This window comes from Perna viridis, chromosome 1 (assembly GCF_037379345.1).
Source record: "Perna viridis isolate PV_CMFRI_1.1 ecotype Kerala chromosome 1, ASM3737934v1, whole genome shotgun sequence".
NCBI classification, from domain to species: Eukaryota; Metazoa; Mollusca; class Bivalvia; order Mytilida; family Mytilidae; genus Perna; species Perna viridis.
In genome coordinates, this window is record NC_142445.1 from 26,208,634 (window position 1) to 26,235,866 (window position 27,233).

The window sequence follows — 27,233 nt, forward strand, 5'->3', positions numbered from 1 at the left end:
ATGGGTCTATCTAAAAATCAGGCAGGGTGTGATTCATCATGTCTCAAAATAAACAGTGAAACTGTTCAATCACATTTGTTATGTACTAAAAACAACTCTCCTTGAATCTACTATATATGGTAAAATATTTGTTAACATGTTGTAGTGTAAACTTTAGGCAGAAAATTTTCCCTATTTTTTTTTATAGTATAACATAACCAAGTGACCAACTTTCATTTTATATGCTCTTATCAAATACAGTTTCTACGGAGGCTACTGAAGAATGTCCAATCAGATATTTGGGATTAAGATATGCGTGGATCCCTTGTCATAAGCTTCTGTCTGGTTTTAAGGCAGAACTGTACTTAATTGATAAATCCATATACATTTACTTTCTACATTTATTGCACCTATATTTAATTTTCCAAAGTTATACAAGCATAACACCTGAACTCAGTCATATTTACAGAAATAAAATTAACGTTGGTCAAATTAACATGATAATTCATAACACAATATGTTAATTAAACACAGTAAAAGTTGAACTGTGATCTAGCAGATTAATGAAGGACTAAACACCAGTATTTGTTAGTAACAATCATGCAGAAAAGTGTTTTGACAAGTTACTTCAAATTTGGCATGAATTTCTTGGCGTCTCTCTCCAAGTGAACATATCTTTCGTCAAGGCCTCCACTTTTCTGTCGGGTCAAATTGTGGTATGGAAACGCTGGATCCAAAATGTATGGAGGTGAACTGAAACAAAATTACCAATTGTTACGGACCTTCTAAGATAATCTATTGAACTTTGAAAAAGTTCAATTATAATTGCTTTGCAATGTACTCATTTGTTTTGTATTGCCCAAAAGTTATATTGCATAGCCTGTTCGAATATTCAGTAATTTAATAGTATTTAATAGTATAAAATCAACCGAGTCGAATATGGTAGAACACCACGATGTAACGGACACGAGGGAGTACCTCAGAAATCGAACTTCCTGACTTCAAGGGGCAGATTTACAAACTTGTGTTTCCTAAAACTGGAAAGAACTAACTAACTAGCAGTTTTTTATTAGAATCATGCAAATTAAGTAATATGTGATACACCCCCCTCCCCATAAAAAAAAAAAGGCTACACAATTTTATTCGCTAATAAGTCGTTTTGTGGGTTTATATGATGAAATGTATAATCATTTACTTCAATCTATCGGCTCTAAGGAGATAATTCACATTGAAAATACAACAGTTTCTATTGTATTTTGGTGTCACTTACAGAATTATCTCCCTTTATTTTGAATTCAATAGTACATTCTATATAATTTATATCTCCAATGATCAGGGGTAATATGAAAATCCATATGTTAATTTCTGTTTACTATAACATTTTACACAAAATATAAAAAAAGAAAATATGTAGGCTTTTCAACCATGAATCACATTTTACATGATTCTTATTTATAGGGAGTACTACAAAATAAATCATTAGAAACTTTAAAACAAAAACTAAAAAAAAAACTCTTTGAATAATTTACTTGAATAGTTATGGAACTTTGAATATACATGTATATTCTCAGAAAAAAATATACAGAAAAATACCCGTTTTTTCTGGCATCATAGGAACAAAAAAAAATACTCTATACCATTCATATCATAGAATATGCCTAATGTCAACATGAGCAGTCTTATAATATTTAGATTTTACTTACGGAAGGTAATAACTTGCAGGCGAGTAGTACTTGTCCCACGACACAGTTAGTGTCCTCATATCAGAGAGCATTTGAAATACCTTTGTCATCAATTCTAAAGTTTTCAACTTCCCAGGAGCTGGGGAACCGATCTCTTCATAGGCTTTAATCACCAACAACTCAGCGGCATATGACTTAAGGACATGCTTTGAATAAAATAAATGTGAAAAAAACATATTACAGATACAGAACATCCACAAGTGTTTAAGATTAAGAATAATCAAGGGAACCAAGGTTATAGCAGTAATCAAAAAATGTAATCCAGGGATAAAGACCAGACATGGAAAACATATATACACAACAAAGAACATTAAGTAACTAAAATCATACATACAAAGTAACAAAAGGCAAATAAGCAACTCGGACTCCACCAAAAACTGGGAGCATGGACCAGGTGCTCCAATAGGGTAAGCATCCTCTGCTTTTCTAGAAACACCCGTTTTGTTAAAATTAAGTAGACGAAAGAGGAAAGGAGATATGACGTTTCATGCTATAATGCTAAATAATAATGTAAACATATAAATTTTTGTGGTTGCTTATTTTCGCAGATTCTATCAAGTGAACATGTTCGTGGGTATCAATTTTTGCAGATTCTGTCAAGTGAACATATTTGCGAGCATTAGGGTTAGGGTTATATCGTATAAAAAATAAAATTTCGTGGGTACTTCTGTCCATCATGAAAACAGTAAATTAATATGTGTATACTACTTAATCGTAAAAAAATGAAGTATCATTCATGTATAACACTTCACGAAAAAAAATATGAAATGATATCAACAACAAATTTAAAGCCGTTTCTTCATTTGTTAGATGTAGACTATTAATTATGAAAGGTCAAGTTTCATCACGAGCAAGCAAAGATACTTAAACATGATGAGGTGATATTCTCCCTTTTTTTTTAACAAAATGTTATGGCGAGATGACCCAAAAGTGCAAGAAACAAATCTTCATTAATTTTGCTTAACCTAAAATGCTTAGTATTTTGAAGACACCATATGAAGGAACTCACCTTACGAGTTTTTATCCAGTACTTTAATAATCTGATCGATCTCTTAAGTTTCTCATCTCTCTGACTGACAAAGCTGACTTGAAGTGGTGCCAGACATTTAAAATAGTATTCTCTAAGGTCTTCTTTGGCTTTCATTTCCTGATATATTGGACTCAAAATTGCTTTAGACGCTGAAAGAATGTATTTATACCCATTTTAAGGAGTAATAAAGGGAACCAAGGTTATTGCAGTAATCAAATTAATGTAATCAAGGGACAAAGACCTGACATGAAAAACAGGCAAACACAACAAAGAACATAAATTAACTAAAATCATACATACAAAGTAACAAAAGCAAATGAGCAACTCGTACTCCACTAAAAACTGGGAGCATGGACCAGGTGTACCGGCAGAGTAAGCGTCCTCTGCTTTTTTAGAAACACCCGCCGAGTTGATCATAAATAGTCAAGTCCAGGGTAGACGAAAGAGGAGAGTAAAACTATGACACATTGAACAAACACTTTTAAGCACTTTTACATAACAACATAACAAAGGTATAGTGGTATTTAAAGTCATGTCACTGAGTTGGTCTCGTCAATCTTGAGGAAGTAGAGAGAAAGCAATCTCTTATCACTTGTTGTTTTTTATTTAATACTATTTTCTAAAGTTAACTTTCAAAATCTTTAGGAAAGGGAAGAATTGTTTTCATTTTCTTTGAAATGATCATATATATTGCAAATTTTGATATTCGGTACATGTGTTTCAATAAGGAACCTCTCATCAGCATCATTGGAATCAAATATATAGGAAGGTATAAATCCAAGAATTATCTGTATACAATTAATTCCAGTACTCAAAACCAAAATTATCAAAATAGGAAGCCAAATCATCGAAAGGCTCTACCATGAGCAGCTTCAGTGTTTTAAATATGCAAATTTTGAGAAATACGATAAATAAAATCTGATATACTTAGGGGTCAGACTAACCTAACATGAAAAATAATAATGATAAAACTATTATGAGTGTCAAGTTTTTTTAAAGTAATTCCTTTATTATGTGTTAGTAAATTCTCGCAATAAAAACATATTACAAACTAGATATGGAAAGCTTACGATTGGAAAGGTCAACAGGTAATCCAACTATAGGCAGCAAATCAACCTCATTCCATATTCCATCAATCTGGAGCTCGAACTGAATGGTAAATGGAGTTTTCTTGATTGCAGTTACCTTATGTTCTGAACGATCAAGTGCTGACTGTAGTTCTCTGAGAAGCTTTTGCAGCTCTGCTTTCAAGTCTTCAATACTTTTTATATCAGCATAAACGAACAATAGATCAGCATCAGACCTTCCCTTTACTGCAGTGCCTTTGCCCAAAGAGCCACCCTACAGTTAGAATATTCACATAGATTCTGATTTTATCTGAGAAGGGTTTTTACTATTGCTTGAAGAAAAGCATTTAGTTCGATTATTTTTAATAAAACTGAGCCTTTAACGCAGGCATCTTAAGGAGGTATACCTAGGGTTAAGGGACACAACCCTTAAAAATTTTTCGAACGTTTGTATGCAGCATTTTACATCAATCTTATGTAAGCATCTAATTAACTTGGATTCATTTTATTCTGCTTCAAACGAATGCTTGAGAGCCTTTGGTGAAATTGAATATAATACAAACATATCACTGATTCCATGAGTTATGTCCCTTACCCTAGATCTACCTCCTTAAGCTTTGCCATGTGTACTTCATAAAAGCTCTTCCCAAACCCTTATTGATGATATCCTGCTCAGAGATTTCTCAGAACCTTGAAAAACAAACTAAATTACCACAGTGAAAACAAACAAAAGATGAGGAAGGACCATCTTTTCTGGTCAAAGGGAGAGGGAGGCAATTTCAAACTGATGCAAATTATTCTAAATCTTGAAGTGGTTTATCTGATAAGCCCATTCCTTGACTGTTAAGAGGGGTAAATTCACTCACACTAGTTTCTGGCCTACTATTTTTGCGGAAGTTTGAACTTACTATTTGAAATTTTATATTTGCCTATTTTAAAGCTAAAATATTATCTGAATACTAATACACAGAAAATACAATATATTGTGTAATAATTTGGCTATAAAGAGGGCACAAAATTCTACTTCTATACAGTTTTCGAAAAAATTTCACAAATATGAAAAAAAAGTTTTTTAATCCAAAAATACAGAGAGCAAGCCAAGAACAACATCTTTTGTCGGGAGTTGTAATGGTACAGAAAGCTATTTTTATATGAATATCAAAGAGTTCGGCAAATGCCCTCTATATTTTCTACATAAAAATGTCTCGTATAAAATAAGCAATTTTAACCAACAACTCTAGCGCAAGACACGCATAAACAGCAATGAAACATTGTTTTTCACGAGGGCGCATATTCAACTAGTGAATAATGCAATTATTCAAATTCATTTGAAACACTTTAGTTTTTTGGGCTGATTTTGATAATTTCTGAACATACTCCATTTGATACATAGTGAAGACAACTGAATTGTTGACCTTTAACGTTCTAGACACATAGTCGTAAAAGTAGTCAAGGACGTTAAATATTGTCGCCGCCGCTGTTGACTTACCTTTACGGTTGTTGCAATCTTATGATCGACACTTTTAGATTTCATCAATTCAGCTACTTTATTGATAGCAATTTTAATCTGAGAATTGTACTTTGAGTCAGGGTTCACAACACGATCGATAAAACTTTCAATAGACTCCCCTGGAATTCTTCCTTCAAAATCACACATCTTTATTTCACCGAAGTCAGGAGTCTGTTTAAAAAATCTAAATGATTAAATTACATTAATGTATTTACAAGAGGTATTAAATGAAATCCAACATAAATTTATATAATGTATTTATAGAGAATAATTTTTAATAGTTAATACAGACTTCCTGGATGTAATTTTCTGAAAGGAAACCGAATATTCACAAGAACAATGCATCAAATTGTAAAACGATTTAAATCAATGCATGCACGTACTTTATAAAACCTACATGCAGGTTATGACATACATAATACATGAAAATTCATAGGCTATTATTTTTAATTTTAAAAAAGTATCAATCATGACAGTACACAGACAAATATTGTTAACGTGGTATTCATGTGAACTTATGTTCAAAACTTTCAAAAATCATTGGAATGTTTGTATTCAACATTTTATAACATTATCATGTAAGCATCAAAGTAACTTGAATGGATTTCATTCTGTTTCAAATGAAAGCATGATAGGCATTGGTGAAATTGAATATGATACAAACATATCACTGATTTCAAGAGTTATGTCGCTTACCCTAGGTCTACCCCCTTAACTTGACATTAATATGATCACGAACTGCATGAGACTTTCAAAACTTTTATTTACTCAATCCAACTCGAAGTTCATGTGTGAAAATCATGTAATATAATCTTGCAGGTGAAGATACAAATTTACGCACATGAAGGTATTCTAAGGATTGTAGAAATGAAAAAAGTGAGTTCAGAGATCAAAAAGTGTAGCACAGTGTGATAACAAATGGATCTTCGTGTTAAATGAGGGAAACACTTTTAAAAAAGACCTGCTTGCAGGATAAAAAATCAACCAACCTATTTTCCTATCAGCATCTTAAATATTTGTAATGCGAATATACTTGATATATTGATAGCCATAAATTATCTGCAAGTAGATCAGAGTTTATCTACATATCCAATTTACTGATCCTTACAATCATCCATAAGGTAATATGTAGAACAAATATAAATGTACTTAGGTCAATGTCGGGTTCAGAAAATAATTTAAAATCAGTTAAAACATGGGAAAAAAAAGAACAGAAAAGGAAAGAAATAAAAAAGTCATTGTGAGAACTCGATAGCAATGAATTATGTTGTAAACAAGTGTATAATTCCTACATTTCCACTATTATTGAGAGCGTACTCGGATCCCTTAAAGTTTTCGTCGGTCGAATATGTTGGTCGGTTTATATCACAACCTCCAAATTCTAATATGACGTGCTTCAAAGCTCTTTAGACCACAGCCATGGTAAAGAAAGTGATAAATACATGACCAACATATCATGCAACTCATAGGCTGTGTCTATGAAAAAAAAACATAAAGAAACTTGTCATATATATTAGAATCGAATGTTTGTTTGGTAGTCATAGAATTCAATAATATCCATATACTTATCAATTTATCATCCGGACATCAAGAAAATGCTTGTTTTGGCCCTTTCAGCTTTTTTCTACTCAAAATGGACCAAACTCAATATTTTGTCATAAATATTAGAAAATAAATTTTTAATATTACAAAATCATTTTTTTAATATTAGAAAATATTTTTGAATATCAGAAATTCATTTTGTAATATTGAAAATTCATTTTCTAATATTATAAAATCCTGATTTAGTAATATTATAAAATATCACACATTTTGTAATATTACAAATTGAATTTGTAATATTAGAAAATGAATTTGTAATATCAGGAAATGAATTTCTAATATTAAAAAATCACTTTACAATATTGTAAAATCAATTACATTTTTTAATATTACAAAATGATTTTCTAATATTAAAAAATTGTAACTGAATACAACAAATCCATTATCTAATATTAGAATTCAATTTAATTTTTAATATAAAAAATGATTTTTTAATATCAAAAAAGGGTTTTTTAATATTAGAAATCATATTTGTAATATTAAAAAAATCATTTTTAATATTAGAAAACACTCATTTTTGTCCACTTTGGCTTGCCATACAGTTGCATCGAACTTAGTGGTACATGTATATAATTTCATAGGATTCCATACACATGATTGATTGATTGATTGTTGGGGTTTAACGTCCCGAGCAGCAATATTTCAGCTATATTCAGATGATGAACATGAAAGGGATGATAAAATGAACATGAAATGATGATGAAATGAAAAAAGAGATGGGACACAAGGATAATAGGGCCGACAAACTTTGATTGCCACTGGAAAAAGGGAGGGATGGGTACGGTGGGACGCAAAGGTTCCTTCTCCTATCGAATACCACAGCTGGGTTCTTTAACATGCGAGGAACGTGACATCTTTCCCAACACGGTGCACCACTATGGTTTGCTGTCAGATTTTCCGTATTATAGCCTGACAACCCCAGCATGTAACACGCCAGAGGTACCCCATTCCACCACCTTCGGCACACATCTCAGTTGCTCTGTGGACAGAGCGCCTAGCCCCGGGCTAGGATTCTGAGCACTATTCAGTCGCCTTTTACGACAAGCTTAGTGCTGCTGCAGGCCTATTCTTTTAACACCCGGACCTGCACGGGGCCATACACATGATGCAAAGACACTTTTCAACATTGTGAGTTATTGTCCTCGGCCACTAACTGCATGTATATGGACGACGATGGTGACAACAACGACGACGCTGACAGAATGCTACGATTAGAAAGACCACATTTTTGCGATTTTAAGAAAATGCATACCCGCAACAGCAAGTTGTGTACAGTTACAGTGTGCTACAAGTCGTGTTTACAATAGTGTGTTGCAGAAGACACGTCACCACGAAACGAAGGATTGATAATAATATTTACGCACACAAATAGATTTATGTATCTCCTAACTTCAAAAACAAACCTTAACAGAAAACAGAAAGGTAACTGTAAGAAAGAATTAATGAAATCGTACAGACCTTGACTTAACGAGTTGAAATTCCAATTGAGCTTTTTTTAGATCGGGGAATTCCTACCTGAATAACTTTTGGGAAACAGAAGTAATTACTTTCATCTATAGGAGTTTAAACTGCTCTCTACCGGTGTATAAAATAACGAGATGTTGTGTTTCAAACAATAATCTTCAATACTGTATTTATTTAAGGCTTTGAAATGAAAATAAATTAATAAATACATAAAAATAAATGTTGCTTGGGCTAAATTTGTTTATTTTTTTTTTAAATGTGTGAAACTCTTTATTTTGCCTTGGTGGATTTTTCAATTATATAAAGTGATTTCCAGAGAAAAAAGGGGGTATCGGGTTTTGGAACCTCCTCTTTTGTTTGGAAAATTAGTTAATTTTGTGCAAATAAAAGTCTGCATGCAATTCTCTATTTCCAAAGTTTCTTGGTCGTCCGGTTCACTTTCACCTTGAAATTATCTTGGCAATTTTTAACTTTTTAACCATGTTGCCATGTCATTGTTGTCATAGAATTTTAAATAAGCAGGTAAATTTACCAGTGCTACTTAGTCATACGGCTTTGCATTTTAAAACTTATCATATTTCCCTAAAAAGTGTCGACACTCTAAGTTTATTGTTTACGGAAGCCCATTAGTGCCAGGTGTTCACTTATTTCGAAGTCGTTATAACGACTTAATATCTCGTTTAAACGACTTAGCGAACTCTTTTAAACGACTTAGTATCTCGTTATAACGACATAGCTAACTCGTGTAAACGACTTAGTATCTCGTTTAAACGACTTAGTATCTCGTTATAACGACATACCTAACTCGTTTAAACGACTTAGTATCTCGTTTTAACGACATAGATAGGTAACAACGCCGGTTATGTCGTTCCAGATATTTTAAAGTCGTTTAAACGAGTTAGCTATGTCGTTTAAACGAGATAGCTGTGTCGTTATAACGAAATACTAAGTCGTTTAAACGAACGGGATGCTAAGTCGTTTAAACGAGTTAGTTATTTTGATAAAACCAGATATTAAGTCGTTTAAACGAGTTGACTATGTCGTTATAACGAGATACTAAGTCGTTTAAACGAGCGATATGCTAAGTCGTTTAAACGAGTTAGTTATTTTAATAAAACCAGATATTAAGTCGTTTAAACGAGTTGACTATGTCGTTATAACGAGATACTAAGTCGTTATAACCACTTAAAAATAAGTGCACACCTGGCACTAATGGGCTTCCGTAATTGTTATTGTTTTGGGGAGCAAATTTTTGGATTTTTTTTTTAATTTGAAGCGCAAAGCATTATTAGGAGACTATTTCCGGAATAAGAAAATATATGATCGATATAAATTGTTTTATGGAGAACTTGCTATTTATGGAGTGATATATATATATATATATATTGTACTTTTAGGATGTCACCTTTTCGACGATTTTTTTCGCGGAAAAATACATGTTTTTAATTCTTTTTAAGGGGGTGCTTGGACATGATTTGCAATTTTTTGTAAATTTTACACATGAAAATGACAAATTTTCCAACAAAAAGGGGGTACAAACCCCCTGCATCCACATCTGGGTCCGCCACTGTGTAACATAATAAGATAATAATGACAAACACGTATTAGGTTCAAAATCTTTTATCCCCCCAACTAACTTAAGCAATCACATATAGTTTATAAATTTAATAAACCAACAAGCTATATATTAAATCAGGAAGGAGAAAACAAAATGGTCGAGTCAACAATGAACTGCCTCCCTTGCCACACTAACTAGTATTTTATACATAACACAGATACATGTATATTATAAAGGCCGATATCGAATTAAACTGAGGCAATAAGTAGAGTTTTCAGTATATGTAGATCAAGACGAATGAGTATGAGACATACATGAACAATTCTAATAACATAAAAATAATAAAACAAACAATACAAAAAAAAAGCAGAAACACACACACACACAAACAAACAAACAAACAAACAAACAAACAGAACAAACAGTAGTGAGAAAAGGACGAATTGCACCCCCCCCCCCAAAAAAAACCCAACTATCCAAATAAACAAAAAAAAAAAAAAATAAAATAAAAAAAAAAAACGAACCAAATTACTAAGCAAATCAAACGAAACAAATGACCCTCAAGGTAATATAATGAAATGGTTGGAGTCTTGTTTCCAGTCTTGTAATATTGCCACAAAACACTTAGAGGTAAATAAGTTTCTGAGAGATTTTAAGCAACCACAAAGAACAACCATACGCTGCAGTATATATTTCTTCTCTGTGCCACCAATCTTAAGTTCAAGGAACAGAGGAAGCTTGGACAATAATAAGGAGATATCAAGTTCACATTAAATGCCACCCAGGGATGTAATGAGACAACTATTCCATATTAAGTTCCAATTTATAATTCCCAGATGTAAATATATAGTAATAAGTACCACGCAGTTCTATTGATAACATATTAGTAACTATGGTAACATTTGTATAAACAGCTATTTAAGGATGTAATACAGACGCACTTGTCAAGTTCATAAGAACGAAATCACGAATTTTATATACAATGACAACTTTTCCGCCACTTTGGGTTTCAGAAAAATAGAACTGTGCCACTGGTTGAATCTTCGGTAAAAGCAATTGCTACATATCCACTTGTCAGTGGTGTATGCTCCATTGGAGAGTTAAGTCAAGCGAGTCATGTTACCTATACACTAACCTATGTAGTTGCTCATAATTATATTTTAACTTAATTGACCTTTGGTAACGAACCTTGCTATGTTTTGACGACTTGCATTGACAATAATTATAGTTTGGGCTGAAACTCCATCACATGCTAAATCAGTTCTTTTTTTTTTTTTTTTTAACTTTTTAACTCTTTTGGTTTAAAGAATACAAGCTTAACAAATAAAGACTACATGTATGCAATTTAAAGTAAATGTTTATTATTGGAGGTAGACGTAGAAAATAATAGCAGCAAATATATCTATACTCCTACCACACCCTCCAAAGAAGATATACCGGTAGTAGAAAACCATAAATCCGTGCTATCCTCTTTTGGTCTCTCTACGAAAGACGAATATGTAATCTACCATCTATTTATTGGATTCCTAAACTCCACAAAAATCCATAAAAACAACGCTACATAGCGGGATCTGCAAAATGTACAACAAATCTCTTTCAAATCTTTTAACTTCCATACTCACAGTTGTCAAAGGGGGTCTTAAGTCCTACCACGACACTTGCTACTCCGGTATTGGTATAAATTCAATGAGGATCCTGAAAAATTCGAAAGATTTTCTGGAAACCCTCAATTCAAAATTATTATTCGAATACAACAGCATTAAAATCTAGTCTATTTTTTACTCAATTAAGAAAGATAATTTTGCCCAGGATAGCACGAGACAATTTTCAATCAATCAATCAATCAATCAATCAAACAATCACAAATAGTATGTGCAGGTCTGTATTCAAACAAAGCTAGCTCTCGTGCCAGTGGTACCCTTTGTAAAGGAAAATATGAAAATACATACATTTCATCCTCTCTCTATTATGCATACCAACGAAAATAGATTAAACGAACGACTGATTACATCAGAGAGGCCTTGAGATTGATCAGGTGCTGCAAATCACAATAATGAAATGTCCAGCTGTATAAATTTGTTTTTCGTGTGTCTTCAGAGCACTGTCTCAAGTGGTGATGCCCTCCTTGAGAAAAAATGAAACGTGTTTTTCATCAATATTATCCTGCCCGAAAACAGGCGACTGCTCTGCCGAATTTTTAATGAGATATTTACCCCTCCCCTGATTTATGGGCCATGATCCATCCAAAAAGAAAGAAATACTAAAAAATATCTAAAACTTGGAAACTGCTGGTCCTATGAATTGATCTCAAGAAGAAAAGTGAAGTAGTATGGATTGTACGGTATATATTAAATTATAACAGTACATTCCAGGCGCAGATTCATAGGAGTGAACCCGGCATACGCCCCGCCCTAAGAGTAAAAAAAATCGAATGAAATCTTGATATTTTATTCTTTCTACCACCCAAATTTATGTCGCCTCTCTTCCCCCGGTCTTTCATTCTATTTACGCCCAACCTGAAATTCTTAGTGCGCCCCTGCTTTCAAATGTTTCAATTTACGTTACTTCTATTGTAGTTTTTTAAGTGATCTATGTATCTATTGCGTTATTATTACTTTTTGGATTTAGTTACGTTATCTCTATTGGTTTCGTTAATGCAAATTTTGGTTCCTTTGCGAAAATTTTCGTTTTACATTTTATTGCACATAATACACAGCGGCTGAACTGTAATAGCACCGTGCTATGATGTATACAACAGAAACATTATTATATGCAACATATTTTAACGAAACTGTCAAGTTTCATAATAAAGCTTGTCAGTTCTAGGAGTGGAAGTGTCCAAACAAATCCCTCATGACCAGAAAATTCTTACAAAGCTAATATTGAAATGTTTCCGTGTCTAAAGTGGCGACGTTCGAAAATAACATCCGTGTTTATAGCTGTATAGGTGTAATAATATCTTAAGATACACTTGATACATATCAAAATTTGCCTAACAATCCACTAGCACTACTTCCGTTTTTTTTTTTTTTTTTTTTTTGTGGTGGTTCATATTGCCAGGATACGTAAGTATTCATTACCCCCACTTCCCTCTCTTTAGAGCAAGTAACATTAAATTTCTGGTAAAAGAGTTGGTCTTCCCTTAATTATTTAAATGACCATTTCTTAATGAAAAAAGTCTTTCAGGAGGTTTCATCGCTCTGCTAACGTTGGTTTTATTACTTTTGCCGTCGGGGCCTTTCGGAATTTAATAAAATGTTTGTTAACATTTGTTGGAGACCTTTTGGAGATCTCCGAAAGTATTTACTACTTTGTATTGGTGCAGTAGTTGCGTTTTACCATATCCATTCTTTTTTTCTATTGTTAATTGTTCAGTTAACTACCTAACACAGTTCATTGGGTTATGGTCAATCAATTAATAAAAGGAAGACAAACTCTTTTTCCCAATGTTTACTATATTACTCGCTAAAATATGGAGAAAAAATATGCAATCATAATAGATTTAATTTAGATTTTACGCATAATTACCTGTAAGTGTTAACACACAAAAGCATTAGAAATACTCCAAAAGAAAATGAATCGACATCGATTCATATCATATTTTAATTTGGTTAAACCATCTGTACATTAGTGAAACATAAATACTGTAAGGAAATCGTGTACGTTCTGAAAACCAAGACCGGTTTTACACAGAATCAAGATTATTTGCTTATCTCATTCAGAAATTTGATATGTACGAATTTCGCCCTTTCGTAAGTGTTAATTTAAATTCGACACAATTAACTGCAAATCAATGTTATAAAAATCTGAAGACAGTGAATCTGCATGACTAACTTAAAAAAAGCCTATCAGATTTAAAAGAGTAATCAAGGGAAATAAGATTCTAGCGGAAATAAAAAAATATAATCCAGAGACAAAGACCAGACATGGAAAACAGACAAACACAACAAAGAACATAAAATAACAAAAAAATAATACGTACAAAGCAACAAAAGTAAATTAGCAACTCAGACACCACCAAATAACCGGGAGCATGAAACACTTGCACCGGTAGGGTAAGCATCCTATAATTTTCTAGAAACAACCGCCGAGCTGCTCATAAAAAGTAAAGTCCGGGGTAGACAAAAGCGGAAAAGTAAACTATGACATGTTGAGCAAATCGGTTCTCAAAGTGCAGATGAATACAACTTAGCGATCCAAGAGTTCCTGATGACGACCATAAAATTTCTGTAGTAATTACTTCAATCTTGTATCAACATAACACCATTCCCGAAGCCTAACTGTTAGAAGTCTGTCGTGGTACAAAAAGTTTGCGTGGTTACGGCAAGCTCCGGTATAACGTATGAGTTGTGATATGAAAACTCCATACGCAGTTGCTAAAGAAATGTTGCCACAGATGAAAGGAAAATTGACAATACGAAATGAATAGTCAGCGCGTTTGTCGTATAGTTTTGTCAATAGTTTTTCTTCGCCATCGATCTCTAAATGTAGGTCAAGATACGAGACTGTCTTCCCACTGTCTGTTGTATCTTTTATCTCAATTTCATTGGGGTAGATGTGATGTATCAAATCCCCGAAACTAGCATTGTTTAAAGATAATACGTTATCCATATAGCGGGAACTGAGATCTAGGGATCTTGCTAACCGATGTTTCTTCCTATATATTAGATGAACTATAAAGTAGCCTCATCAGAAGACAATAAACAACCATGGTTCAAGCGTTATCCACAGCACAAAAGAACCAGAAAACAAACCAGCCAACAAGATTCATTGACCAAAGCATCTGGTAGCAAGATAAGATTTGAAATGGATAAACATAATATCTTTGTGGTGCCTACATTACGCCGGATGATGAGCAATGGATCGTTGTCATTCTAAACATTTTTCCAAACCAATGTTTGACTAAGGTATTATTCGAAAAAAAAACAAGTGTTTCTGTTTGCACGAGTTCAGAACGCATTGAGACATGTGTAAATGTTATGTCTAGTTTACAAAGGTTTCCGGTTTTCCAGGGTTCGGTTTAGACAGGTTTCACTGTTAAAAATATAAAATATATATAAAGGGAAACACAGAGACATCATACAACATTCAATAAAATACTCAAATGCTACAAAAGAATTTAGAAAAAATAATGTATGTTTGGAAAATAAAACATTAAGCTTCCTCCAAAAGTACAAAAACGTAACAAGTTTTCAACAATCACAATTTGTTCTCTTATTCTGGTTGCAGAAAATTGATTGCTATAAATGATCATGAATACAATGTATCAAATAGTTTATGTAGTGAAAACTATCTCAACAGTTCCCTGAAGAATCCGACATACTGTCTAAACTAGATATTTTAAACGATAAAATGAGTTTAAATGAATTTTGGACCATGATAAACCGAAGACTTGTCTAAGCCAAACAAATTTTAATGTGAAAAAGTGAATCAGTTTCGACAGATTTCACTGTTTAATCAAACCAGACAATGGAAAGAAATTTCAGAAACAATGACGACCTATATAGTTACAAAACAAGTATCAAGCAAAGTTTAGATACGTCTACTTAACGTATAATGCATGATAAGAAAAGCCAATTGTAGTTATTTAGAAACAAATTAATTACGTTGGCCTGGAAATAAGCTAGTTATGCAAAAACATTTGCTTGACGAAAAAAACACAAGTACAAGTTGGATAAACCAAAAGTGCATACTATTTATTAACAATTGACAGACTGAAATTGTTCATTTTTGGAATGACACCATTCTACCCGGAATATTGAATTGTAAAATGTGATACACATAAAAAGGTTACATATTTTTATTTTTGTTATTAAGTTGCTTTATAGGTCTATTTGATAAAATGTATAATCATTCATTCCAATCTGTCAGCTCTTATGGGAGATAATCCACATCGAAAATCCAATAGTTTCTATTATATTTTAGTGTTATTTACAGAATTATCTCCCTCAATTTTGAATTCTAAAGTACATTCTATATAATTATTATCTCCCATGAACAAGGATTATATGAAAAGTCACATGCTAATTTCTGCTTACTATGACATTTTACACAAAATATCCAAAATAAAAATATGTAGGCTTTCCAACCATGAATCATATTTTGCATGATTCTTATCTGGAGTGCTACTTAACAATTTACTATATTTCATTCTTTCAAAATTGTTTTACTTGTTGATTGTGTTTTAACTGCTTTTGCTCTGATGAATCTTCTTTTTTGTAAAAAACTACTTCCCTCTTTCTTCAGACATCAGTGTCTCTAAATTTGCTGGCATGTTTACAACAGAAGACAGTATTAGCAGGTATAAGATCTCCCAATAGACCTCAATTGACATATTGCTTTTATTTTTACTCCTGATACATTTTTATTGTCAATATAAAATGTTAGTTTCATGCTTTAATTTCTTATACAATGTAAATAGAGTTTTTGCAATTGATAGGTTTGTATCTACATAGCATGTCTGTATTGGAAGAGACTTACTTAAAATCAGCCCAAACTATACGTGCTGAAATCATTAACAAATTACAGTACAACTTGTTTAAACTGAACGTTGAAAAACCTGTCTAGACCAGACACTTTTTTAATCCTTCGATATCATTTCAAATGTATTCTGAACCCTGGTAAACCGAAAATCTGCCTAAAGCAACCAATTAAAAGGTCCAAAAACTCCATCGTCTTGGACAAACTTCAATGTACTATACCATCTAAAAATTATCTTATATACAACAATATTTAACCGGAGAGTGATTTTATTTTTTTACCATATGTGTAATTAATAGTACATTGCCTTTTGAATTTGTTAGTTTAGAAAACATGCCAAATCCGGACATGCTCTTTTAAAATTCTCAGACAATCTAATTTATTTAATCTTACGATCTAAACAGAAGAATAATTTTGTGAGATGACTTTCTACTGTCTCCGAATTGTTTTTTTATAACAAAAATTTGGTTTTTTGATGTTAACGATTGCCTCGAAGGCATTTTGGGAATGCGATTAAGGACGATATATTGTAAACACGATGCACATTCAATCGACATTATGGTCCAACTTTTAGAAATACTGAAAGTAAGTGCTGTATGATAATGTAATGAAAAATAATAATTTCTTAAAATGTGTGTTAATTATAATTTGTTGTGTTTGTTAATCTACTTGTAGCTGAGTTTCTGTACCACCGTAGTTATAAAACGATTATGAATACGATGAATAGATCAAAGAGACAACAATCTCAACGGCATGAGAAATGTCAGCTCAATTTGTTGGTCATTGGTGTTCAGTGAAGTAACGTACAGACACTACGATATACTACAAGTTTATAAAGGGCAATTTTCTCTGTGATAAAAAAAATCTTACTATATTCATATCGAAATCAACAAAATTGTCTGATGTTTTAATTACAATTATAGTGCTGTCATATTTTTCGCAATCATTTCAGAAATTTCGTATTTAATCTTGTAAAGATTTAATTTGTATTTTAAGCTTTAGGAACACATTGATGAAAAAAGTAAAAACACCTACCGGGTATATATCTTTCTTCAACGAGTACTTGAAATTTCAACTCCTTACCTGACTAAGAAGCTAAGTGAGGCGAGCATGCACTTTTGCATTTCACAAGTTTTGGTCGAATGCTAAGTGTCGTAAGTTATAATTGTCTATTGTACCGAAAAGTATCTGTATATTCATCTGTCTATTTGTAAGGGGAGGTATAAGCTGTCTATTAGTCCCCAAATTTATATCTTTTGGTACCTATCATAGGGCAGATGTAACCTACAAGAGGACAAAGTTGAAAACATTTAAATTTTAAAATGCATGCCGTTTGTAGACAGTATTAAATAAACTAGTTTTATTTTTATTCACAATTTCACGAAGGATGTGGTCTATCAATGTTTTGATTTTGTCAAAGAGTAATCAAGGGAACCATGGTTAAAACGGTAATCAAAAGAATGTAATCCAGGGACAAAGATCAGACATGGAAAACAGACATACACAACAAAGAACATAAAGTAACTAAAATCATACATACAAAATAACAAAAGCAAATGAGCAACTCGGACTCCTCTAAAAACTGGGAGCATGGACCAGTTGATCTAAGATGATCCTAACTCTGTTTCATACGTAATCTTATTGTTAGACGGAAACCGTGATCTCAGTGCTTCTATGGTCGTCTATATGTCCATTATGTTAAGTGTACTTACTGTTTGCTGTCTATTTTTTATATATTGAACTGTTATTTTCTTGTTTGAATCTACATGAGTAAGTAATAAATATCATAGTCATCATTAAATATCCGGATAAGGAAGTTGTTGATATTACCAGACTTAAGAACATATAAAATTGTGTGTCACCACGGTAGATGTATCACAAAATCAATGGAGAAACAAAGAGTTTGGTTCAGCCACACTCAAAGTAATGACAACATTCATTTGAACTTTAAAGACATATATAGTCATGTATCCGGCGTTATTAATCGGAAAAAAGTATGTTTCGTAATATATATTCTATGGAACACCCCATCTATCTAAACTCAAGTTAAAGTTAAAATATTTGTTTTGCAGTATCAATGCATTTCTGAAAAGTTCTTTTGCTCTGTTGTTTGCAGAATAGGCAAATTAGGTTTGAACACAGATATATTTGTAAAGGGAATGGTGAAATAACTGTCTTTTAGTCTCCCGATTTATGTCTTTTGGTATATATTATAGGGTTAGATATAACCTGTAAGAGGACGAAATTGAAAATATTTATCTCTTTTATAGGTAATTTTCCTATTAGACCAAAACCGTGCTCTCAGTACTTCTAATTCAGGTCATAGATTAAATTCGCATTGATAACCGTTATGAGGATTTCGTCTATATGTCCATTATGATAATTGTGCTAACTGTTAGGCTGTCTGGTTTTGATTTATTAAACTTGTCATATTTTTTTTGGATTCACATGAATAAATGTCATAAATGTCATATTCATCATAAAATCTCAAGATAAGGAAGTTGTGGGTATTCTCAGACTTAAGAATATTTTGAGTTTTGTGTCATCACGCTAGATGTTTCATAACAAAAATGAAGAAACAGAGAGTTTGGTTCAGCCGGACTAAAAGTAATAAGAAAGAGTAATCAAGGGAATCAAGGTTAAAACGGTAATGAAAAGAATGTAATCCAGGGACAAAGACCAGACATGGAAAACAGACATATACAACAAAGAACATAAAGTAACTAAAATCATACATACAAAGTAACAAAAGCAAATGAGCGTCTCGGACTCCACTAAAAACTGGGAGCATGGACCAGGTGTACCGAAAGGGTAAGCGTCCTCTGCTTTTCTAGAAACAACCGTCGAGTTGCTCATAAAAAGTCAAGTCCGGGGTAGACAAACGAGGAAAGGAAAACTATGACCCGTTGAATGAATAAGTTTTCATGGTGCAGATGGATACACCATAACCAAGAACATTCATTTGAACTTTAAAGGTAGATTCATTTATCCGACATTATAAATTGGAAACAAGTATGTTTTGTAATGGATATTCTATGGATTGCTCGATCTATCTAAACTCAAGTTATAGTTAAGGTATTTTTTGGCTGTATCAATGCATTACTGAAAGTTCTTTTGCTTTGTTGTCTGCAAAATGGGCAAAGTATAGTTTGAACCAAGACTTATTGTATTTAGAGATATTTTAGCTCTAAATTTCCAAAATCACCAAAGAATCGAACGATGCTATTCAAAAAGTATACTGTTATATGGGATTTTTTCATTGAAAGAGGGAGGTACTTTTTGCTTTGTTTTTTAATGTTTCATTTTGCCAACCATTTTTTTCCTCATAATTTTTAGATAATTTAATCTAATGGACCCTGGTAAACCGAAAACCTGTCTAAAGCAACCAATTAAAAGGTCCAAAAAGGTCCATCGTCTTGGACAGACTTCACTGTATTATACCGTCTAAAAATTATCTATGAAGCAAAGAAATCACAGTTAAATAATTTTTTCATAGAAACTAACAATTTATAAACATTAGATGACATAAAACTGTGAACATTCGTGTGAATGTTTATCCCTCTAACTTATAGCAATTATTTCTCCTTTTAAGTTCTATATATGGTTTTTATTAAGTAATAATGAAATAATCAACATCGAAAATCCAATAGTTTCTATTACATTTTAGTGTTATTTACAGACTTATCTCCCTTAATTTTGAATTTAACAATACATTTTCTATTATTATTATCTCTCACGAACAAGGATTTTATGAAAAGCCACTTGTTACTTTCTGTTTACTATGACATTTTAAACAAAATATCAAAAATAAAAATATGTAGGCTTTCCAACCATGAATCACATTTTGCATGATTCTTATGTGGAGTGCTACTTACTAATTCACTCTATTTCATTCTTTTAAAATTGTTTTACTTTGTTGATTGTGTTTTAACTGCTTTTGCTCTCAAGAATCTTCTTCTTTAAAAAAAAAAAAAAAACTTTCTTCTTTCTTCAGATATCAGTGTCTCCAAATTTGCTGTCATGTTTACAACAGAAGACAGTATTAGCAGGTATAAGATCTCCCAATAGACTGTATTTTACATGTTGTTTTTATTTTAACTCCTGATGAATTTCTGTTGTCAATATAAAATTTTAGTTTCATGCTTTAATTCTTTAGACAATGTAAATAGAGGTCACAGAAACAAACTTAAATGGAAGATATTTAAACAATCAAAATTTGGGAAATTTCTCTTTTGAGCAGGATATGTAATTTTGCATTTTATAGGTTTGTATCCACATAACATGTCTGTCTTGGAAGAGACTTACTTAAAATCAGAACAAACTATAAGTGCTGAAATCATTAACAAATTACATTACAACTTGTTTAAACTGAACGTTGAAAAACCTGTCTAGACCAGACACTTTTTTAATCCTTCGATATCATTTCAAATGTATTCTGAACCCTGGTAAACCGAAAATCTGTCTAAAGCAACCAATTAAAAGGTCCAAAAAGCTCCATCGTCTTGGACAGACTTCAATGTACTATACCGTCTAAAAATTATCTTATGTACAACCTTATTTAACCGGAAAGTGATTTCATTTTTTCACCATATGTGTAATTAATAGTACATTGCCTTTTGAATTTGTTAGTTTACAAAACATGCCAAATCCGGACTTGCCCTTTTAAAATCCTCAGACAATCTAATTTATTTCATCTTACGATCTAAACAGAAGAATAATTTTGTGAGATGACTTTTCTACTGTCTCTGAATTGTTTTTTTTTATAACTAAAATTTGGTTTTTTGATGTTAACGATTGCCTCGAAGGCATTTGGGAATGCGATTAAGGACGATATATTGTAAACACGATGCACATTCAATCGACATTATAATCCGTTTTTTTTTTTTTTTTTTTTTTTTAGAAATACCGAAAGTAAGTGCTGTATGAAAATGTAATGAAAAATAATAATATAATAATTTCTTAAAATGTGTGTTAATTATGATTTGTTGTGTTTGTTTATCTACTTGTAGCTGAGTTTCCGTATCTCGATAGTTAAATAACGATAATGAATAGATCACAGAGACAACAATCTCAACGGCATGAAAAATGTCAGCTCATTGATGTTGGTCATCGGTGTTCAGTGAAGTAACGTACAGACACAACGATATACTACAAGTTTATTACGATTCTATCACTTTCAATTCAGAAAGGGCAATTTTCTCTGTGATATGAAAAAAAAAATATCTTACTATATTCATATCGCAATCAACAAAACTGTCTGATGTTTTAATTACAATTATAGTGCTGACATATTTTTCGTAATCATTTCAAAAATTTCGTATTTAATCTTGTATAGTACAAATATTTGATTTATATTTTAAGCTTTAGGAACACCTTGATGAAAAAAGTAAATATACCTACCTGGTATATATTTTTCTTCAACGAGTATTTAAAATTTCAACTCCTTACCCGACTAAGAAGCTAAGTGAGGCGAGCTAACGCTTTTGCATTTCACAAGTTTGGTTCGAATGTTAAGTGTCTTAAGTTATAATTGTCTATTGTACGGAAAAGTATGTGTATATTCATCTGTCTATTTGGAAGGGGAATTATGAGTTAGCTGTCTATTTGTCCACAAATTTATGTATTGTGGTACCTATTATAGGGCAGATGTAACCTGTAAGAGGACGAAGTTGAAAATATTTAAATTTAAAAATGTATGCCGTTTGTAGACAGTATTAAATTAAGTTTGATTTTTATTCACAATTTAACAAAGGATGTGAGCTGTCAATGTTTTGATTTTGTCAAAGATGATCCTAACTCTGTTTCATACGTAATCTTATTATTAGACCGAAACCGTGCTCTCAGTGCTGCTAAGGTCATAGGTTTTAATTCGCATTGATAACCGTTATGAGAATTTCGTCTTTACGTCCATTATGTTAAGCGTACTTACTGTTTGCTGTCTATTTTTGATTTATCAAACTTGTTATATTTTCTGGTTTGAATCCACATTAGTAAATGTCATAAGTATCATAGTCATCATTAAATCTAGAGATAAGGACGTTGTTGATATTCTCAGACTTAAGAATATTTTAAGTTGTGTGCCCCCACGCTAGATGAAATCATACAATCAATGAAAAAACAAAGAGTTTGGTCCAGCCGCACTCTAAGTAATGATAACCTTCATTTGAACTTTTAAGATATAGTAAACTGTGAAGAATCATGCATCCGGCATAATAAATTGAAAACAAATGTGTTTTGTAATGTATATTCTATGGAACACCCAATCTATCTTAGCTCAGGTTTTAGTTAAGATATTTGTTTTCAGTATCAATGCATTACTGAAAGGTTCATTTGCTATGTTGTTTGCAGAATAGGCAAATTGAAAGTTGTACTCAGACAATCGTATCAGGAGATATTTATAACTCTAAATTTCCGAAATAACCACAGAACAAAACCACCAAATCGAACGATGGGGATTCAAAAGAATCTCTCTAATATTTCCTATAATATGTTTCACTTCAACAAGGTGATAATTTGCTAATTTTGTCATTCATTTTTTCTCTTGATAGTAAGTTAGATAATTTAATCAACTAAACTATTTTAGTTGAATGCAGTTATATTTGATACTGCCTATGATGCAAAGAAAAAACAATTTTATTGTTTTTTTTTTCACAGAAAATGCTTTCATAAAAAATGAACTAATAGATGCAATAGGGCATGTAAGTCTTGTCATGTGACCCAGTAATTTCACAAGAATGTGTCCTAGTCTACTATTCAACAGCACAGAGATTTGTCATTTAGAGAGCGTTGAATTCAGTGAAGGGCAAAAATATTTCTTTGTAAAAAATACCAATTAATGACAAATAACTATTTCTAAATGATAGATACAGTAAGAAAAACAAACATAAACTAGAAGATATTGAATTGTAATACACCGGAAGTAAACAATAAAATACAGATCGGTCTTTGGTTTTCAATACGTTCTACATCGGAAATTCCGGTAAAGAAAATTAAACTAGAACGAGACACCCTATTTTGGAGATTTTTATTTATAAGAGAAGTTTATTACTTCTGCTGCAATTAGTACACTTGTGCATGATATCGAACTTCGCAACATTAGATGATAGGAAATTTGATGTTTTTTTTATGTATCTCTTGAATTAAATTAATATTAGGATTTTCATCTTTCTCATGCGGATTATGAGAGGTTATTCTTTGAAGTGTGCAGCATATCGACATTTGCCATATTACACTATATGATTAGTATTTAAAAAAAAAATAAACCGATAGTCAACTTTTCAAAATAGCGGGATAGCGGTTAAAAGAGTTTATCAAAAAGGTCAATTTCAATTTCGTAATTATATTAAATTTTCCCGTATTCTTATTTACTTGTATTAGTCCAGTCAATCTAGCAAAATTTTACCCTTAATCAAACAAATTGCATCATAAGATATTTAAGATTTAATCTATAGCATTATGACCCAAATAAACACAGCAAAAACTCTTACAAAATCTAACGAGCGGAAACCTCAAATTGCAGTTCAAATTTCCTATGGAAATTAACATTGGAATGATGAGATAAATAAAGTGTAGCGTAGCAATAGTGGGCATTTTAGCATTAAATAGAATATGAAGAGGTTTCATATCTTATACCAAACAACAACTTAGATTTTGAAACTAAATAGTAAAACATAAGCCCAATGTTTTAGATAATGAAGTTTAAGAATTCCAATTGTGATGAAAATGATGAATTTATTATTCTATTTTTTGAGATTTAAAAGATTACCTTAACAACGGAAAAACTGTTGATCAATAATTGGCTGATGTAGACAATACCAATTAAAAAAAATCAAAATGATGAAAGAGCCAGAAAATATGAATTTTCTGTAATTTCAAATTACCCAAAAAATTCAATTTACCCATCATAACCAAATGTCATATATATATTATGGGTAGCATATTATGTGAAAGTCATTAAGAAAAAAAGTTCCACATAAGTATCATACTTTACTATGGCAACATCGCCTGCACCAAGTCCAGCGCCCTAGACCACTCGGCCTGCTAGGCTATATAAAAATATAGCTTTCGCTGGCCGGGTCATTCCTCCTCGTAGGATTAATCTAGGGCTGTAACTTAGTACACGATGTATGATAGTACGGGACAGTTCATTTAGGTGTTATTATGTAGGATAGAGGATCAAATTAATGATGCATGTCACAAAAAATCAATATTATACAACGTCTCAGAATGTGACGACTCTATTCGCTACACTGCTCCATCGGATCGCAAATTTGACAGTTCTAACATCATTGGGAATTTTTCAGACCCTTCTATAAGTTTACGTTATCTTCCCTGTATCAATTTGATCCGATTGAGAGTGGTCTAGGACTCTGGACTTGGTGCAGGCGGTGTTGCCGTAGATGACACAGAGGTACGAGTTCGAGTCCCGCGGAGGGAACGACCAAAAATTTGCTTCGCAAATTTGACAGTTCTAACATCGTTGGGAATTTATATATATACATGGAATAATGCTATGTATTTGAATCCAATTGTATTCTGTGCAATTTGTTTAAGTTTGAAATTTATTTTGACTGGACTATATATTTTTGTTTAAAAAGTAAAACTCGTTTTTAGCAACAAATCACATTTCAAACTGTTATCAGGAAAAGGTTAAGGTTAAAGTTAAAAACAAGGCATGGTAAATTTATTTTTAAAACATTCGTTTAAGTTTCTTTTTGTCTACTGACAGGTGTGAGTAAAAGAATTATCCTCTTTTGAGAACTAGAGTTTTGTTGAATTTCACCATATTAAATCCAAATTCTCACTTTCAGTCATAAACAATATATTATCAATGGGCACTGTTTGTTCCTTCATAATTATAATATTTTTGTGACATATTGGGGTTTGATGTAAATAATGCAGATCAATAATTGAAAAAAAAATCACATAAAATTCTTTAATAAAACTTGGTTTATTGCAAGGCTTCTAATGTGGCATGTAGATATGAACTAAATAGATTCCTCTTAAGCATCAAACTTACGTTTTTTGATGAGAATATTGCAACTACCTCGTGTCTGATAAAAATTAACTGGCTTATAGAGTACTAATAGCAACAGAATCTACAAACATCTGTGTAAAGAATTTGCATTTTCTATTTGATAATCCTTGATTTTCATATATAAATCTGAATGATATGTCAATAAAAATATATTTACCATTATAAAAGAGAGGTTAAATGATATAATTCTTTATTGACTATGTTAAAAAATAACTGATTCTCCAAAAATGATCTTCTTAAAACATGATTTATAAGGTGTGATTATGTAGATCTATTAAGGATGTAGACTTAGTGCCAGGGACACAACTCTTAAAAATCATTGGAACGTTTGTATTCAGCGTCTTACATCAATCTTATATAAGCATCTAAAAACTTGGATTCATTTGATTCTGCTTATAACGAAAGCTTAAGATGCTTTGGGGAAATTCAATATAATACAAACATCAAAAACAACAATCACTGATTTCATGAGTTATGTCCCTTACCCCAGGTCTACATCCTTCAAAAGAAGAGCTAGAAGGACTTAAATATGTAAAATGAAAATAAGTGCACATAATCTTGTAATTGAAAAAGGCAGATATTTATAAATATCCCATGAAGAAAGAAAATGTGATTTATGTTACATGGGAATATTGAAGACGCGACACACTTCATGTTTTACTGTTCAAAATTTAAAGAACAAAGTTCTATTTCGAAAACATTTATTTGTATATTTTAAATAAAAATGATCTGACTGAAACCCGATATCTGCATATCTGTTTTTACGCCAAGTCAGCTAAATTTATGTTATGGTCACCGCTTACATAAGTAAGTGCTTAAAATTAAGAAATGAGTAATTGAAGTAGTCAATGTTGTAATTGATAAGGGATTTTATGATAATGTAATCAGTTACAAATTCATTGTAGTACACATATACCTTTATATTAACATACTATTGCAATTAAACTTTTTGTGCTAATTGTGGGTAGCCAATGAGCTTGCTTGGAGCATGCTCCATATACACTGTCATGAGGAAAATTCTTTTATTCTACCAAAGCCCTACCTCGCGGAAGTGTTTATTTAATATGTTCACCAACTTAACACAAAAGGGTTGATTGTCTCATATACCATTGTGTGTACCATTTCCGTTGCCAATTATTGTAATTGTGCTTGTGCTAATAAAGAATTTGAATTTGAATTAGAATTTTTAACATGACAATTGACAATGAAAAAAGTCGTTCTGTCATTCAAATATCATTCGAATTTTTCTTTCAACCAAGAACAATAATTATCTTTACATCGATATAATCATGATGATATTCAAAATGAATTTACCAATAACAATAACTTTATTAAAATTGCTTAAATGTGTAGAAACAAGCTAGAAGACGTAAAAGGAAATCCAAGAGCTATCTGATACCCGTTAGTATTATTTCCTATTTCAATAGATAATCTTTGTGTGTCACAGTAACTTTACTAAAAGGTATGGATGGCGGATGATAAGAAGAAATAATGCTTTCAGAAATAATTTCTTAAGTGCAAACAAAAAATTAAAGATAGGTCATTTTCAATTAAAACAAAATTACTGCGGTTTTAAGATAATTTCTAACTGCAAGACCAGTTCGATTGTAATGAATATATAGGAATATTGAAGTGTCAAAAACGAAAAAAAAAAAAACAACATCAGAACTAAAATAAAACCACGAACATAAAAAAAAAACAATCAAAGAACAGGGCAAACACACAATAAAGAAATTAATACATACGCAGAAAAAGAGTAGAAAT

At 31.8% G+C, this 27,233-nt stretch overlaps 1 protein-coding gene across 1 annotated transcript; it reads right to left on the bottom strand.

The window, feature by feature from the left end:
* Window positions 1-165: 165 nt before the first annotated feature.
* Window positions 166-5,512, bottom strand: LOC148627985 (2'-5'-oligoadenylate synthase 1A-like). Its single transcript, XM_088582708.1, has 5 exons — window positions 5,308-5,512; window positions 3,822-4,092; window positions 2,731-2,900; window positions 1,683-1,867; window positions 166-732 (listed from the first exon to the last, which is right to left on the bottom strand). The coding sequence occupies exons 1-5, from the start codon at window positions 5,473-5,475 to the stop codon at window positions 603-605; spliced, it is 924 nt and encodes a 307-aa protein (XP_088438834.1). The 5' UTR covers window positions 5,476-5,512; the 3' UTR covers window positions 166-602.
* Between the last annotated feature and the right edge of the window lie 21,721 nt (window positions 5,513-27,233).